The following is an 18,613-nucleotide window of genomic DNA, read 5'->3' on the forward strand; positions in this document are numbered from 1 at the left end:
TGTACTGACAGCTTCTGTCTTCAGCTTATTTCTGATTACATGTGTCCACATCACAGAATCACATGGAATCTTTAGGGCTGGAAGGAACCTCTGGACATCATCTGGTCCAGCCCCCTGCCAAGGGCCACCTACAGCAAGTCACACATCCAGGTAGGGTTTGAGTATCTCCAGAAAGGGAGACCCCACGACCCTCCTGGGCAGCCTGTTCCCACACTCTGCCACCCTCAATATAAAGAACTCTTCCTCACATTGAGGTGAAACTTCTTGTGTTTCAGTTTATGGCCGTTGCTCCTCATCCTGTCACTGGGCACCACTGGAAAGAATCTGGCACCATCCTGGCACCTGCCTTTGAGATGTTATGTGCACTGATGAGATCCCCTCTCAATCTTCTCTAGACTAAAAAGGCCCAGCTCCAGCAATCTCTCCTCATCAGACCCCTGATCATCCTTGTGACACCCCTTTCCTGTCCTTCCTCATCACATCACTGAGGAAAGTTTGTGTCTGGCTTCTCACTGCCATCATTTTTCCTGCAGCAGCACACTGCTGCTCTGCACTTCACGTGCTGTGGCTGCCTTATCCGTCATACAACAAGGAAGTGCCATTGGTGGGAAAAGCTGCCTCTCACTGGGATGCGGCATGGGGCACAGCTCAGTGGTGGGGCTCAGAGGGGGTGAAACTCCTCTCACTTCAGCTGTACTCACAGCTCAGCAAGCTCGTATTAGAGGGAGAATCTGCTCTAGCCATGGTGAGGTGATGGGAAGAGGGAAACACAAAAGCCATTTCTCTACTCACACCTGAATTAGACCGATGGGATTTGCATGGGGTGCGGGACCTACAAACTCCCCTGGGGACTGCAGGGTCTCCTCTCTTCCCCCATGCCTGACAGGCATTCCTCCAAGCTGGAAGTTTACCAAGTTAAAACCAAACAAACTCAAACATAAGCCAGAATAGTCTTCATACCCAGGCAACAAATACCATCCCCAGATGTCTGAGAGAGCCCAATGCTCCAGCAGTGCTTGGCTGGCATTGTGCTGCCCCATGTGTTGCATTTTGGCTATATACCCCATGTACTCTGCTCTATCTAGCTTTGTCTTTTAGCAGCCTCACAGCAACCTCCAGTACTTCACAGTCCAACTTCTCACTCCTGTGAGATGAACTTTCTTTCCTGGACCCTTTGTAGTACATAGGCTCCCCTGCTCCAAGTCACTGTGTTCTCCTCCAGCTCCCACCCTGATGGTTCCCTTGGCTTGGCTGCAGCATCCTCTGGGAAACAGCTCCTTAGCACCAGAAGAAAACTGATTCCTGGTACTATCTCTATGGTGGAAAGACTTCACAGAACCTGCGAAATGCTCGGCCAGCAGGTCTTCTTGAATTAGGCTGCTTAGTCAGCTGTGTGCTACAGCTCAGATGCAGAGATATGTTTCTCACTGCACTTACAGCCATCCCTGCATCCAGCAGCATGGAAGCACAGAGAGTTTTCACTGGGCAATATAATGTATATTATGTATATATATTTTATGTATGATATATATACACACTTTATATATACAAGTAGATAAAAAGATATAACAAGTGTAAATATATATATGTTTATACTTACTTGCTCTTACATAAAGGTATAAGAGATGAAGCAGCTCTGGACATGGAGCAGGCAGGGGGAGACACTGCCTGCCTGGGGTGACAGCCCCTTGGGGAATGGGTTGCCAAGCTCGCCTTGACCCACGTTGCATAGTCAGCAAAACATTGGCAGTTCGTATATCCCACTTGTGAGCTGGTTTCAAAGCCGGGATGGAAAGGGTGCGTATGTCTGCGTTCAAATTGTCAACCTGTAATTATGCTAAAAGACATTCAGGTTTAAACAGATAATATGCAGGGCACTGACTACAGCAAATACAGGAATTAAAGGCAAGCACTGGCACAGGGATTTGACATCAGCTGCTGGAAAATAGACACTACTGCTTTACAACTGACCATTGGAAAAAAGATCATGCAAGGAATAGGTTCAGTGCAATTACCACCCCTGTGTGGTGGACTGCAGGAAATCCCTAAGCAGAGAGAACATGATTTTCCTAAGCTCTTAGAAGCAGGAATTAAATTGAACATGTGAGAGAGCTCTTAATACACTAGCAATTCACTTATTCACAGCCAGGACTGAGACATCCATTGTGAAGTAATTAATCCTTGCAAATTAGGAAGTGAGTAAATGTTAAAAAATCCAGGTTACTTCACTGGAGGAAACAAACAAAGGTAGTTAGAAAGGCAAGTACTTGGATGCTTTGCTCAGGAGGAACAGGCAGCTGAATGGGATCCTATGTTTTTTTGCTGCTAGTTTGAGGACCAAGGTTCAGCTCCATTAATCACCATCCTGCACTGACAAATGGTCAAAGTAGGGAAAAAGAATATATATATCCTCCTGTGAAATGAATCCTCCTTCGAGCAGCTCTGTTTTACTCACCTCTTTTCTTCCTTTGGGTGTACCGTACACAGAGCCGCTGTGTCCCATGCAGGATGCCATGTCCTGCACGGCAGCAGCTCGCCCTGCAGAGCCTCGCTCAACTCCCCTTAAAGCCAAGAGGAGGTTGGCCAAGAGCAGGGAGGCTGCTGAGAGCACCACAAGCTCCTGTGGCTCAGCCAAAACCCAAGCCGGGCCAATGCATTCCTGCAGGAGCATCCTGCTGGCAGGGTGCCATTCACACAGGGATGCTTTCCTGAAGAGAGCACCCACACAACTGCCTCTCAGATATGATTTTAAAGTAGGTCCGCAGCAGCCCCAAGGGTCTCTGTCCCACCCCATCCCCAGGGACCAAGGCTTATTTCTTAATCTTTCTGCTGCACCCTCCTCTTCCTCAGCACTACCAAATGGCTGGAGGGCTCTGGTTATTTTTAAAATGCTTTCCCTGTTGGTTTAGGCTTTAAGGAAATTAGGAGCCAAGTTTACTAGCTTGGATCAGATTTGAACGCACACACACACATGCACACACACACACACACACGGTTAAGGTTTGAAGCCCACACCCTCTGGATAACACTGCTACATGCTTACTTGATGCTTTACTCCTTCAAAGGACTTTGCAGAAGCTAATTAATTACCTCTTACAGCAGAAAACCACCGCAGTGAATGGCCTGGGCTTAGTGCTGCTGTTCAGCTGGATTCTGTCTCAGCTATGTGAAGCTGAGTTAACACGGGAGCCATTGCTGTGTCACACTTAAACCTGTGTTGAGCTGCTCCAGCACATACATGCAGGGACATTTGCTGAGGCTCTTGTAAGCTTTTCCATGCTTCTCTTCCTTCTCATGGGAACCCTGGCTCCTGAGAAGGGCACTTTGGAGCTCTGCCTGTCCCCACTTTCAAAGTCAGGCACTGGTTTGGGGAAGGGCTCAGTGGGATTCACCTTTGAAAGAGAGATCATTTACGTTCTATGGTGAAATTTATATCACCTTAGAAACACACCCGAACACTCACCTGAGCACAGGTATTCCCCTGGAAAACTCCTTAGGGAGCTCATGTGTATCGTGGCCTCTACTGCTTTTTGACAGAGCAAACCCAGGGCACAGCCCCTAATGTTAAATGTAGACAACAAAGGGGGAAAAAAGGGTTGTGACAGTGTAGGTTTTATTACTATTTTTGCATGCTTCATTATGGAGAACCTGGAACAAGTGTAAGCTGCACTTTTCCCCTTCACAGACCAGTGCATGGAGCATCATCCATGCTCTCACAGAGCCTGACTGCTCTTCACCCCATCGGGGCTTTCATCTTCCTTACACTGAGCAACTGTGCCCCAAGAGCTGGCAGGACTTCCTACACCCTTTGGTTCCTCCAGAGAAATGAGGAATCCTCATCCCTGTAAGAAAAGACAGGTTCCTTGATGGATTTGAAGAGGGGGAAAAAAAGAAGAAATTAAAGAGAAGAGATAGTTAAAACCAGACAACATTTATAAAACAAAAAGCAGCAGAAACCTCTTTGTTTTAATTGGTTAAAAGAAATAAATCTAAAACTATGGATACAAAAGACTAGCTTAGAGAGCAGGATGTGATTTTATGTACCCTCCAGGACAGACCTGGCTCATGAATACCATCCCATCTTAAACCCTTGCGTCTTCTGCTGTCCCAGCAGTGGCTGAGCTGCACTGAGGCTGACCCAGCAAGTGCAAAGCAAGTGTTTCCCCACTTCCTGGTGTGCTGCAATCCCAGCCCTGCAACACCAGAAATGGGCAGCAATAGGAAACGCCATTTGATAAGGACAAGGGCTGTGAGTCACTCTCCACACAGAGCATCACCAGTGAGCAGCCTCGTTGGTGCTAAAGGGGTGTTTTGTGCCAGGGGGTCAGGATGAGGGATCAGCACATATATACACACCTACTACACAAAGAAAGCTGTCACTGGTACATGGCCACACAGAGATGGAAGCTGTGTTTATCATGGTTTATCATAGAAGGAACTAGGTTGGACAAGACCTTTAAGACCATTGAGTCCAAGCATTACCCCAGGACTGCCAAGCCCATCACTAACCCATGGCACTGAGGGCAAACTGATCTCCCCTCATGGCTGCCCCTCATGATCCCCACTTGCAGCCACCCCTCATTTGCCCTCCTAGTGACCCACACTATATAGCTACCACCCATACCCCTCATGGCCACCCTTCATCTCCCCTTAAGACCTACCCTCACGGCTATCCCTCATGCCCCATGGCCACCCCTGCTCTCCCCTCACCATTTCCCTTCACAGAAAATATATGTGTTTCACAAAGGTGAAACTTCACCCAAGTCCTGCAGCTTCAGGAACTGAGAAGCTAAGAAGACACAGACTGTACAGGATGTGCAAAGGCTAGAATATAGGATGTGCAGGGGTTGACATATGGGTGTGCAGGGGCTGGGGTACAGGGTGCTGAGCACTGGGTTCTGACATCTGGGGAGCCCAGCACTTGTGTTGCTGTGAAAGAGAAGCTTACCAAGCACTTGTTGCATTACAGGTGAGTCTTGTTATCACACAAAAAGCACGAGAAAGCCCAGAGCTACCCTTCTGAACACGACAACCCCTGGGACGCCCTGTGAGCCCTCTTTGCGTTCTCCCTCAAAGGCCCCTGAACCCTCTGCACCAAGCTTGGCTCTTCCCCCTTACACCACCCCTTGGGCACAGGCAAGGGGCTAACCCTCATCATCCTGTCACTTCCCACATGGCTTATCAGGTTTTCTTCTTCCTATAGGGCCTAGGAGCTGTGTTGCAAGCAGCAGCACAGCTGTGAAGCAGCAGATAACACTTCCTCCGGGGCAGGGAGCACGGCTAACTCACCAGGCAGGAGATGGCTTGAGCAACAGCAGGAGCATCGCTGATCCTTAACAGGAAGGCTGGACAGGATGGGGGGTGTGAAAGAGAAGCTGAGAGTTACTCAGCTGGTACCAGCCTTGTAATTATTTCCTATCCCAGGAGTCCACTCCCTAAGTACCTTGATTTCCTACCCCAGGTACCATTCCCTGGTATCAAGGAAGCTGAGCTGGCACTACTGAGGTTTGCTGCACTGTTCTTCACCAAGAGACATTCCAGAAGATGTCCAGTGCAGCTTCTGGAGCTGGGCTTCCCCTGTGATGAAAATATTGCATGTCCAAAGCCACAGATGTGTTCTCTCTCTCCACCTGTAAACATCTCTAGAGCAGATAACCTCCAGCTGCACTCCTACCCCTCTCTACACCATGGTGAATGCATAGGACATTGCCCTGACAGGCCACCACTCAGCCATAGGCATCAAGACTCATCTCCCAGATCCCCTCTGCCTCTTTTCCGCATGCCACACAGCACTCACCCAGCCACAAACCCCACTGCCAACAACAGTGACCTGGTACAGACAGCATCACCCCAGCCCCAAGGATTTAACCTTCCACCACAAAGGACATCCGGAGCAGCCTTCCCCAGCACAGCCGCAGCTCCCCTCGCTTCTGGTCCTGTGTCCCATCATGGATGGTGACTGCAAATGCTCTTCTCCACACCCCATGCACAGATAAATCACCCTCTGCTTCTCTGCACCAGCTTATTTCCAGTACTACCCTGTTCTGGCTGGGCTGTGGGACATCTGATGCTTCCACGGACCCTGCTCACCAGCCTGACGTGGGATACATAGGGTACCACATCCTGAAATGAGGAATGGCTGCAGTTTAAGTGCCCTCAATGGGCTTTTCATGGCTCTGCTCCCTTTTCTCTAGGCATCCCATTCTCCCATGAAGTGTACATAATGAAACATCACCAGCTTTTCTTATTTTAAATCATTTCATTTTACCACCTAGAGAGAAGGGGAGAGAGTGAACAAAAGGTTCATGGAAAACACTTCTTTCTCTCAATATATTCATCTTCCATTAAAAAAACCCCTCTTTCCTCAAAACCAGCTTTACGAGGATCTTTCAACTGGTCCTAATTGATAGGGTTGGGGGTTCTTTTACTATGGGCAGAACCTCTTAGTTAACAGCTTCATTAAAGCCCTCGCTCTCACAGGTACCTGCCTTCCTCCTCCTCTGCTGCTGCAGTGGGGCAGCCACCTCCCATGCACCGAGTCTGCAGACCACCAGAGACCTCTGAAAGGACAGACCTTGGCCAAACCACCCTGTTGAACACCCCACAGGGAGCAGGTCACGGGGGCACGGAGGGGACACCGCTGTTTGCAGCCTTGGGGACACGTTCCCTTGTCCTGTGGCCACTGGCTGCCCCGGTTCCCTCGCCGGCAGGCCCGGGGGGCACTGCCCATTCCTGTGCTGGTTATTAGATTGTTCACGGCTCTCAGGTTTGTTTGAATAAGGGCTTTTGTTCGGCGGCGCTTTCCCACGTCCCTCCGCTCGCTCGGCAGTCGCGTGTCCCGAGTCAAAGAGGAGCCCAGGCCCGCCAAGCCCCAAAGGAGGTTTTCTGCGGGGCAAGACATCTGCGTCGGAGGGAACCTGCCAACATCTGCCACACTTTTCCCCCTTTTCAAGAGCCTTTCTTTTCCCGCTTCAAAAGTTGCAGGAACAGATGTTAAAAGTTGTTTTCTTTCTCCGGGGTGTGAAATGTGGCCAAATAGCAAAAAAAAAAAAAAAAAGAAAGAAAAGAATAAACCTTTTTTTTTGTGGGTTTTTGGGTTTTTTTTGGAAAGCACAGGAAAAAAAAGAGAAAAGAGGCTTTGTTGGTGAAGGAGAATCCCTTTTCAGTGGAACCTGGCAGTGGGCAATGCAAAAGGAAAGCGGGAATTTGCAGAAAGCTCCTTTTAATGCTCATTTGCATTGGCCTGGTGGGTCCCTACAATCCCCGGCACAGATGTCAGCCTTCCCCCAAAGCCAGGGCAGCTCCCGCCTGCGTGCCACCCACCCCCCCAAAAAAATAAAGGCCTTTGGCATGACTGAGAGGTGTAAAATAACTGTTTACAGCAAAAGCTGCTCCTCTTTTTCACTGCGGGGCTGTCTTACAAATGAGCCTTGAAATGAGCTCACCCAGAGCAGATGCCAGCAGGCAAGCCAAGGGGCTTGTCCCACCAAAGATGGGGACTCAGCTGCCCTGCATGGGTTGGGCAGGGACCATGGCTGGGCACAGGGGGCCACCACAGTCTTCTCAGACCTATGTCACACCTGGCTGTCCCCAGCACCCACCGCCTCGACACCAGCACCCCCCTGCCTGCTAGGAGCCACTTTGCTATGGGAGCATCCCTCTCACAGAGCATCCCCCTTGCAGAGCATCCCTGTCATAGAGCATCACCTTTGCAGTGCAAGGAAAGCAGGAGGGAGGATAAGGCAGGAGCAGCAAGTCCAGGCCAAGGAAGAATGTGGGGGCAAGGGAGGAGATACTACCACCACCACTGAGACCAGAGAGACTTTTCCTCTCAAATTCCTGCTTTCCTTTTGCATTGCCCACTGCCAGGTTTCACTGAAAATCGACGCACCTTCATCAGCAAACCCTCTCTTTTTACCTGGGCTTTCCAATTAGGAAAAGGAAAGAGAAAGGGGTGAGCACTGTTTGAAGGTTTCTTTGTTTGCTGCTTGTGTACATTTCCCATCCTGAAGAAAGAAAACAACTTTTAACATCTATGCAAGGTGCTGGTGGAGGGGTGTTTGTGGGGGGCACTTCTCTTCCTCACCCACCATCTGAGCCAAACCAAGGTAGAAGCTGTGTGATCGGCAGCACTCCCAGCCTCCAGCATCCTAGCAGAGTGCCCAGAGGCAGGGATGAAGCCACTCCTTGTGCCCCTACCCCAGTGCAGCTGCTGCCTCTTCCATGCTGAGCCATGGGAATTGTGTGGCAATGCAGATACACCTTGTATAAACACTGGCAACACTCCGCTTCCCACGTGAGCTGGAAAAACCTTGTACAACACAAGGAGTTTTCATTGGTGAGCAAGCCGGAATGGCTGCATGTGGGGTGGTGGGATCTCCTTTCACTGCACGGGACACACCTGAGATAAGGAGCCCATCCCTGCTCCCTTTACCTGGCACTAAGGACAAGTTATCAACCTCCCCCTCCCAAACCCTCCTCTCCCAGAGCAACAACCACACCAGCACATCTCAGGCCCTTGCCAAGTAGGACACTTATAAAACCAGGCAACTGTGAGATACCACGTCTGGGGCCACGTTTCCACGCTGAGCCCAGCAGCAGGGTGTGCAGGTATGTTTGCATTCACACACACACCCACAGTGTTTCAGCAAGGGACGTGATGTCCTTGCTGGTATCGCTGGGGCACATCCCTACCCCGGGCTGGAGGAGGGAGAGGGAGCTGGGAAATCCCACCGGCTTGCAGTGCTTCTGAACCACTGCTGCTGCTTCGTCTCCATATCAATAAGGTGACACATTCAACACCAACCCAAAGGGATTCACCTGCGGGACTCAACGGGACACTGCCAAATCCTGCTCATTAGCAAAGCAACCATCAGAAAGCAAAAGTACGGTCATGAAAAACACCTTCATACCTCCCTTCTGAATTAAGCAGAAGGGAGGAAGCATCAAAGTGCATTCTCACCCTGTGCCAAGTGTCCTCCAAAGGCCCCTATGCTTCTGCACTAGTGTTTCAGAGGAGCAAACAGAAAAACACATTTCCTCCCAATGCTACCCAAGCCTTCTTGCCGCATAGGGGAAAAATACAACAGAAGTAGAAACCCCATAAAACTAACTCACCTCTAGGTTTGTTTGCGTCTGTAAGGGCCTGTCTGTTTAGTGTTAAATTCTACACACCAGCCAAAAACTAGAAGAGTTACCGATTTCCTGCATCCATCCATGCGCAACAGAGAATTCGAGTTCCCAAAGGGAAGATAAAGTCTTTGTGTCTTCCCTTGAGGATGTCTGTGGTCAAAACCACATTCCTATGGGTATCTGCTGTCAACAGGTTTTAATCAATCAACATTACCTTGTAATAATAATCCCTGGGAGCAGGAACTCCTGGCTCCAGTACTTGATGATTAAATTAAGAGTCTTCTTCAAAGATGTGAAACGGTTAGCAGGTACCAATAGGCAATGCTTCAAGAGGCAGAGCGGGAAGAGCTGGGCAGAAGGCATTTTCCCAGGTGTAACTCAACCGCTTCCCGGCTATTGTTTCCCTCCCTGGGAATGTGTGCAAATTGAGCAAGGGGCTGTGCAAGCTGCTCAGAGCGCGCCCATTTTCCTTCCCTTCTTCCCTAACAAAAGCCGCCTCCAAAGCCCGGCGTCAGAGGCTGGACATCTGTCGCCGTTTGGGGGGGGCGCCTTGGTCATTGTAAGGAAGCAGTGACCTGTCAGCTTTGATTGATGGCCACAAACCTCCGGGCTCGACCCCTCGTGTGGGAAAAGAAGTCCCGCCAAGGCAAGTCCCCTTTCACATGCTAATTCTGGGTTATAAATACAGCACAGGAGCAGCGGAGCAGCTAAGAGCCCAGTGCAGGCACAGGAGAGACCCACTGCCCGACTGCCTCCGTCCCATCCAATCCCATCCTTCCCAGTGCCTGGGTTACGATGACCGCCACGGCCACCTCCGGCAGCACCCACAAGCTGGCCAGCACCAAGGAGGAGAGGAAGGTAGGTCCCCTTCACATTGCTGCAACAGCAGCCCCGTGCCTGGCTGCTGGCGTGGGGCATGCAAGTGATGAATGCGGGGCTATGGGCATCCTCTAGGAAAGAGAAAGGGGACTTGCTTTGTCATCTTAAGATGCTTTCTGTTAGTTTAACCAATGTGGGTGTTTGTTTTGCTTCCTTTCTCCATCTTAGAAAGGCTCCTCTGTGTTTCATTTAGGTAAACTCTGCTTAAGATGAGTGGAAGTGAGAGAGTTTAGAGTATATAAGGGATAGGCCATGAGCTCCAGAGTTAGAGATGCACGCTCTCCATCCATCTCTTGCCCCTGCCGAGCATTGTGCCACCCTGAACTGCCTTCATGCAGGGGATGGGGCTTTCTGCCCTCACTCAACTGCAGCAGAGATAGGAAGAGCAAACATCAACAGCATTTTTTCCCCTCTCCTTTTCCTTGCCAGTTACGGAAACCCCTCATTGAGCGGAAGCGAAGGGAAAGGATTAATAACTGCTTGGACCAGCTGAAGGAGACGGTTGTGGGTGCATTTCACTTGGATGTAAGTGCTCATTTTTATGCTGGTTTTTATCTTTTTGCTGGTGGTGGGTTGTTTTTCGAGGGGGGGGGAGGGCAGGGGTGCCCCTTCTGGATGTGGTACAAACTGTTCTAACCGCTGCACACTCTTTCCCTATCAGCAGTCTAAACTGGAAAAAGCAGACATCCTCGAAATGACGGTGAAACACCTCCAGAACATCCAGAGCAGCAAGCTGATGGGTGAGTGCCTGGTCCCCCACTCTGCGAGCACAGGCAAAAGCATCTTTCAAACACGATGAGGCCCGCCCGGCTGCTCGGGTTGGGTTTCTCCACTAGATGGGGAGATGGAGCTGAGCACTGGTTAACCCACAGAAGGTGGGTTTTCTCCTTCCTGAGCCGATTTCTGCTTTTCAGTCTGGTTTTGCTCCGCATTACCTTCCTCTTTGTGGTGGGTTGACCCTGGCTGGATGCCTGGTGCCCACCAAAGCCCTGCAAACGATTCAATTTAGTGTAAAGCCCAGTCAGCTTCTGCAATGAGCCCCAGGGAGTCCATCTGTGTGTATGCAAAACCTACAACCATAGAATCGGAATAGTTTGGGTGGGAAGGGACCTTCAAAGCTCATCCAGTCCAACCCCCTGCAATGAGCAGGGACATCTTCAACTAGATCAGATTGCCACAGCAATCCTGGCCTTGCATGTCTCCAGGGATGGTGCATCCTCTCTGGACAACCTGTGCCAGTGTTTTACCACCCTCATTGCAACAAATTCCCCTCTCACACCCATCCTGAATCTCCCCTGTTTCAGTTTAAAACCATCACCCCTCACCCCACCACAACAAGCCCTGCTAAAAAGGACCTGCTGAATGCCTCTAAGCAGGAACACACTGGGCAGCTTTTACCTGCTCATCAACTCCCCTTTGTCCCCTCTCCAACACAGCTGACTCCAAAGTGGGTCTGGAAGCCCAGCAGCGGTACAGCACCGGGTACATCCAGTGCATGCACGAGGTGCACAACCTCCTCCTCACCTGCGAGTGGATGGACAAGACCCTCGGGGCACGCCTCTTGAACCATCTGCTCAAATCCTTGCCCAGGTCGGGCGAAGATGCCTGCAAAGCAGCATTAAGGTCTTTGAGCCCATCCCAGCACCCTCTCTTGACACCAAAAGGCCCCCTGAGCCCTAAGGGGAGCACTCGGGGCACAAACCCATCACAGGAGCATTTCTATGCTGTGGAGAACAAGCAGGCTTCCAAAAACTCCTTCCAGCTGCCACCGCTGTCTGCTTTCAGCCAGGCTGATGCTGCACCTCCCAGACAGGTCCTGCAGCCCAACTTTTCCCATAACAACCCTAGAATGGGGTCATTAGATATGTGGAGACCGTGGTAAAGCGAGTTTTAAAACGTTCATCCTAACCTTAGACATTCTTACGTATGTATCTTATAGATATGTTTCTTTAAAACACTTGTGGAGCAAGTCTGTTCCTGTAGGTGTACTAAAGACCAGGGTACTTCCAGCCGAAGTAAACCTATGTGTAGCCTGCATTGTAGAAGGCTGCTATTATTGTTTTATTTATTTAATGCATCTAAATTATTGTATAGAATCCTCTTGTGCTCTTTAGTGTATATCAATTATACAGCTTGCTTACATCCTTAAAATAATTCACTTCCTATTAATAACGATACAATAATAAAAGACAACAAGCAATGAGGCTCTCTGGCGTCAAGCTTAGCTGTCGGGTCTCACCTAAGCCGCTGAGATCACTGTGTTGGATGAAGGTGGACATTGCCAGTGTCTCCTCCTTTTTAATTTTACTATTATCCCAGTGCAGCTGCAGGAGATGCTGGTTCTGATTCCTGTAAGAACACTGCTATGATTAAAAATAGAGAAAGGGAGATAGTTCAGACTGTTTAGGCTGTTTAGAAATGCTCTCTGGATTGCTTACTCTGGCCATGCTCTTTCCAAACCTGGACATCCTGATGTGATGGTTAAAATGGTAAGCTGCGTGTATATATGTATGTAACACATAGTTATATTTAGTGATTATTTCTTTTGTCTCCATAACTGAAAGTTCTAAATCAACTTTTGGAAGATAACAACTGATATTTCTCCCAGTCTTGTCCTGTCTGCTCTGAATAAACAGTTCTTGAGGATCTGCTTTTGTTTGCTTCTCTCACAAATGGTTCATTTCTGAATCCCAGACTGGTTTGGGTTGGAAGGGACCTCAAAGCTTATCCAGTTCCACCTTCCACTAGAGTAGGTTGCTCCAAAAGAGAAAAGAAATCAGGAGTTTGGTTTATGAGCCTGGGTCGATGCTTTAGCTTGTACTTACAAGGGAATGGCAGAGATAAGCTAAAGGGCAGAAGGTAAAATTCCCTGCAATTCGACCAAGGAGACTGTGACAAATCTGTGGGGCAACATTTGTTCCCAGTTCTCCATCTCAAAGGCACTTAAAAGCTCCTCACAAGTCAAATAAAAGAGCACGGAGAACTTAAACAAACACCACACATACAAATTAATGGACCTGCAGTTCAGAGGGGGTCATTATGCAGTGGGATCTATTTGATGGTGTGTCGAAGGAGTGAAATCCATCACCTCTGTGTTTAGCATCTTTTTCTCTGAAGCTCTCCCTTTTATCCAGCCTTCCCGAAAAGCCATTAGGAGCAGTGGCATAATGGTGGTAGGAGAAGCAAGTGGCCTATGCATGGCTCTGTGGAGGCAAGGCAGGTTTCTTCAGCCTCATGGTCAGAAGGCTGGTAAAGACACAGAACTGTACAGATCTTACCACAGCCTCAGTTTCCACCCTCGGCCTGAAAAATTTCTCCTTTACTGAAGGCAACCTTTGCAGTGACCACCAATGCAGAAAATACACCCCTATCATAGAGTTACAGCGTCACAAACTGCTTGGGGATAGAAGGGACCTTAAAGCTCATCCAGTTCCAACCCCTGCCACAGGCAGGGACACCTTCCACTAGATCAGGTTGCTCCAAGCCCCTGTGTCCAACCTGGCCTTGAACACTGCCAGGGATGGGGCAGCCACAGCTTCTCTGGGCACCCTGTGCCAGTGCCTCAGCACCCTCACAGGGAAGAACTTCTGCCTTAGATCTAACCTGAACTTCCCCTGTTTCACTTTTAACCAGTTACCCCTTGCCCTATCACTACAGTCCTGATGAAGAGGATCATCCCACCACAAAGATCCAGATGAGGGTGGGAGCCATGGCCAGCCTGCACAAATCCCTGCCGCCAAGCACACAGAGTACTCATGGGCAGAGAAAAGAAGCAGGCAAAGCAAACCACGAATCCTGGAAGAGACATTAAAGACCTTCCCAGTTCATTATCACACATAACTGCTGAGTTTAGATAAAGCCCCTACAGCCACCCTCACCAGAGGAACATCCATTGCCCAGAGCTGTGCTCTGCACACCAATGGGGCAGGCAAGAAGAGCACCTCCTTGCCCAAGATCAGGCCTGAAGTTTTCTTTTACTTCTAGATGGTGTCAGTAACATAACTCATGGCACTTGAGGCCACCTTATTGTTCTGCTGGGAGACTCTGCAGTGAAAATATTCACTATGGTTTGACAGCATCAACTTAAAAACGTACTTTCCCCCCTAAAAGCTGTAAATCCCTGGTGACCACAGAGATCAGCTGTGATTACTGTGCTGGAAAGAGGTCAGTGGGAGATAGGCATTTCACCATCCCTGCTTGCTTACTTTGTGGTTGGTGAGTTCTATTGTTTCCTGTTTCTCATCAGGTCAGGGTTTCTCTTGTGCAGAGTGCAGAGGGAAGGGTCACATCGCTGCTGGCCAGAGGGCTTTTATAAATAGAACAGTGTGAGTGCAATCCATGGCCAGTGACGTCCAAGAACAGTTTTAGTTCAGGACACTCACTTTTCATTGCCTTCCTTTGCAGCCAATGGTGACCTTCTCTGTTATCTCCCTGCCGCTTACCCAGCAAATGCTGTGGGAATCTATTACGAATCCCTAGTTTCCAGGGAAGGAAACGCTTCTTCAGAAAGGCAGAACATCACTCATAACACTTCATATGCACCAGTTTCAGGTATTAATGGTGTTTGACAAAGGAATTCCGTATTTACTTCAAACCCACATGGTTTTACCAAAACCAGGGCTGTACAAGAGCAACCGTATTTTGCTCTTCACCGCTCCACTGACCACCCAAAACCACACTGTCAGCTACTAGTACCTTCTTCCCAAGACAAAGGGGGCATAGAGAAGCTCCCCCAGCCAGCTGGCTAATGCAAAGTAGATAGCACTGTCATTGTGCCCTGGGTTCACTCTCTGAAGCTGCACCATCACACATGCTCTAGACACAGCAGCAGGGCCCCTACAGATGCTATTTTCACATCTGCAGCAAGCACCAGCAGCTTTATACAAACCTGTGATGGGATGATCCTCTTCATCAGGGACTGTAGTGATAGAATAAGGTGAAATGGGTCAAAACCTTTACATAAACTGTGCTCCCAGACCAGCTCTCATGGAATCCAAGCGGAAAACTCCTACTTATTTCCAGAAAACAGGACCAAATCCTTTCCCATAAGGAAGGTATGGAGGCTTACAAGTACATAAGAGAACTCATGGCACTGCCATACTATCTTCTCCCAGATACACACAACCCTCTGGGCTCCTGAACATCCCTGACTTTTCCCTTACTCCTCTTCCCACCCCCAGTGCACTGGAGCAACTTCTTTCTGACCCACACAGTCCCCACAGCAACCAGGCCAAAATGCTCCAGGGATTCAGGTATGCTGCTTAAAAATGAGGCAGACTTCCAGTTGACCTCTTTATTGAGGGCTCACTGTGGCAAAGAGGAGATGCGGATGGGCTCCTGATCCCCTAATCCTCCACACTCACAAACAAGCACCTTGTAAAACCCCATGCAAAAGCAATGCCAGGGCAAAACGTTTGCTGACTGCTCTGAACCACATTGCAAGTGCTTGTAGCTCACTAGTGAAGTGTTCCTCTAGGGAGGGAAGTGAAAGAAAACCCACCAACAGCACAACAGCAAAGACTTTACCTCCATATGTGCCATTATCTCACAGCTTCCACTGTATACATTCCTGTCTTAACAGGGACATGCTCAGAGTTCATCTCATGAGAAGTAATGTTGTGTTGAGAACCTAACCTTCAGGGCTTTCACATCCTTATGAACTACAGAAGAAGCTGAAGCCAGCCCTGGATCCATTCTGCTCTGATGGGATGCTTCATTCATAAATCTCAGCCCTGGTGAGAGCACAGCTTGCTGCCTGAGGCATCACCACAGACTTGGGAGCCTGGGAACTTGCTCTGCTTTTGAGACTCTCCTATGGGCCCTGCATTAGGTGTCACAAATCCTATCCATTTGGAGTTAAATAGCATGGTAGTGCATCGTCATCAAGTTTTCTATGGCTAACCCCAAGAAGCAAACGGACTTCTTCAATCAGTCCCACATCTGGTGCCACAGAGGGATCTGGTCCTTTAGAAACAGCTCAAAGGGGCTCTTCTTTGGGGCTGAAGGACTGTCCCTTCTGCTCTACCAAACAGAAAATGCCCTCGAAGAGAGCTGTCCCTCTGCTCTACCAAACAGAAAATGCTCAAAGAGAGCTCAAAGAGAGCTGGGAACGATGGCTTGTCTCCAGCTTCTCCTCCCAAGGAGGCCAGGGGAAACAGCACGGCAGCAGCTTTGTGGCTCTGGGAAAGCTGCTCAGCAGGGAAGGGCTTCACTGGGGTAAGAGGAAGGATGGAGAAACCCTTGTTAAGCTACCCCTTCCTTCATTAGGAGCTTCCTAAAATCCTCTCTTCTCTCCATCTGCCCCTGCCCAGCGCCCCTTGAGCATACCCACACAGCAGCCGTCTGCTGTAGGAGCATTTCTCACTTGCCTTGCCATGACAGTACAACCTTGTTTTAAACCCACAGCCCTGAAGCCTCCTCTGCAGAACAGGCCTAAGTGGTTGAGCTGCAAACTTCTTTGCAGGGAGGAGAAACCCAGTGGCTGGTCTTGTTGCCCCATCAGAAATGCTGCAAAGAGCCGGGTTGCTGCCTTCCACAGCCATATAATGAAGTGCTCACCTTTCCACTTTTATCCTCTATGGATATGGATACAGCAGCTCCCGCATCTTCCTGGCACACTGTGTGTATTTAAAAACAGCCTCCTGCCCCTGTGTGTCCCTCACCCTTTGCTCCAGGATGTATGGAGAAAAACTGTGAAGCCAGAAGCAAGCCCTGCACAAGGAACACAACTACAGGGTGAGCAAAACCCGCCATTCCTTTTTGTCCCAGACAAGCAGTGGATGGAGCATGGACCATATCAGGGAGCAGGTAACCTCCTTACCACACTGAGCTTTGCAAACTGCTTAGCTATCCCCCAGGAACCTCTATGCATGGTCACACCATCTGCCACTGCTCAGGCTGTTCCTGTCTGCCTCCTATGGATGGAGAGGGAGAAAGATAGAGTATTTCCTCATGGCTCAGGAGAGCAGATGTCAGGCAGAACAGGAAAGTGAGCCCGGAGAGCCACAGCTGAGCTCCCTGGGACAGAGGAGGTCCCACGGCAAGGGCAGAGCATCCCTGTGGAGGCGCTGGGACTTTCCTGGGTCCCTCTGAAGCTGTGAGAAGAACCACTCAGGAGCAACCACATAACCTCAAACCTCTCTGCCCCTGCCCTTCCCTTGCCCTACCCTGTTTAGCCAACATGAGTATTAAAGTACAAAGCGAAGCGCTGTAAGATATGCACTCTTCCCAGCAGAGAGGCCGTGAGAACAAGCAGCCTGTGTGGGATAGCGATCACATCACCTCTCGCACTCCTCAAAGTGCTGAGATATTGATAGGTGAGATAGAAGAACCGTCCAGACCGCTGAATGCATCGAAAGCAATACCTGGACAGACAGGTTCTCCAAACCAGTCACATTGCTGTCAAAATCCTCTGGGGAAAAGGAGACCAATGCCTCCTGGCATTTCCCATAGTTCGGTGCTGCACTCATGAATACACACCTATGAGAAAGACCTCTGCAGCAGGGCAAGGTTTTGTCCAACCTTATCCACAAGAACCCATGAGTAGAAAATGCTTTCCAACTCAAACCAAAGACACTGGAGAAGAGCCCTGAGCCTACCAGTACACCTTACCTCAGCCATGGCTTTGGACCTGGTGTCAGTTGTCCCATGGCTTTTCAGGGCAGACACAGTAATAGCAGTGTAGTGTGGGGCAGTAGCTAAGTTTGGCCCCACAAGAGAGCTGATCTTGTTTTAAGACCAGCTCTCACCTCCACCTGCTCTGCACCTGAATTCCTCCAGTCTCATGTTTGGGGATGATGAGTATATTAATCTCAGAGATCTCTAGATCACAAGCACTAGCAAGATGACAGTGATTGCACAGATTAAAGAGATGAAGCATGGCTTAAAAAGCACTTCTCCAACCATCATGTGAATCTCTTCTCCACTGTCTTCCCAGCTCCAGCACTTTCCTTCTTCAAAGTCCTTCTGTACCAACATACCAACTGGAACCTTCCCCACAGCGCAGGCAGTGCATGGCCCACCTTCTCCCTGCTCTCAGCCTTGCCTGATCCACACTTCCCACCTAACTTGCACCACCCAGCTGCTCTCTCATTGTGTTGGCAATGGTATGGTTACCCCAGGCCGTGCTACCCCATCAGAACTGGCCAGCTCACATGATGCACAGCATCAGTTCTGTCTGAACTCACCCCATACATCCCCATCAGGTCAGGCACCGGTGGTCCTCCCACAGCTGACATAAAGGCACCATGAAAGCATGAAGCTGTGCTTGGGAAGGTGAACCTGTGGCTGGGTGACACCTTGGTTTTGCAGATTGACCCTCTGTTTCTTCCACAAGGAATTTTTTTCAGTCCTAGCCCCTCACCAACCAGCTGGAGGTGATGCCTGTATCAGAGCAGCAGCCTGTGCTCAGTATCTCTGCCCCTTCCTGCTGGAGGTGATGCCTGGTTGCTCCAGGCACTAGCGATTCCTTTGGGAAGTGTGTGATTTGAGGAGACCTGCGTCTGGGCAAGGAAGAGCGAGGAAGCCTTGGCACTGCTCTGAGTACTTGTTTGCTGGTTAGGCTGCCAGGTCAGAAGGACAGAACCGAAAGGTGGTTGTTAGG

General features: G+C 49.6%; 1 protein-coding gene across 2 annotated transcripts; it reads left to right on the forward strand.

The window, feature by feature from the left end:
* The first annotated feature begins 9,063 nt into the window (after positions 1 to 9,063).
* Positions 9,064 to 12,607, forward strand: LOC133226046 (transcription cofactor HES-6-like). Of its 2 annotated transcripts, none has more exons than XM_061379161.1 (4): positions 9,064 to 9,990; positions 10,441 to 10,536; positions 10,673 to 10,751; positions 11,448 to 12,607. In XM_061379161.1, the coding sequence occupies exons 1-4, from the start codon at positions 9,928 to 9,930 to the stop codon at positions 11,891 to 11,893; spliced, it is 684 nt and encodes a 227-aa protein (XP_061235145.1). In that variant the 5' UTR covers positions 9,064 to 9,927; the 3' UTR covers positions 11,894 to 12,607. The 2 variants fall into 2 exon arrangements, with proteins under 2 accessions (XP_061235145.1, XP_061235146.1); XM_061379162.1 differs by having other exon boundaries at positions 10,676 to 10,751.
* Positions 12,608 to 18,613: the final 6,006 nt, after the last annotated feature.

This window comes from Neopsephotus bourkii, unplaced genomic scaffold (genome assembly GCF_033783945.1).
Source record: "Neopsephotus bourkii isolate Nb327-2 ecotype Australia unplaced genomic scaffold, CSIRO-AGI_Nbou_v1 NB_1768, whole genome shotgun sequence".
Classification (NCBI taxonomy): Eukaryota; Metazoa; Chordata; class Aves; order Psittaciformes; family Psittacidae; genus Neopsephotus; species Neopsephotus bourkii.

Coding starts and splice junctions, on each gene's coding strand:
- LOC133226046 (XM_061379161.1), top strand. CDS start 9,928: ATGACCGCCACGGCCACCTCCGGCAGCACCCACAAGCTGGCCAGCACC. Junction 10,537..10,672: donor TGGGTGCATTTCACTTGGAT/GTAAGTGCTCAT, acceptor TTTCCCTATCAG/CAGTCTAAACTGGAAAAAGC. Junction 10,752..11,447: donor CCAGAGCAGCAAGCTGATGG/GTGAGTGCCTGG, acceptor TCTCCAACACAG/CTGACTCCAAAGTGGGTCTG.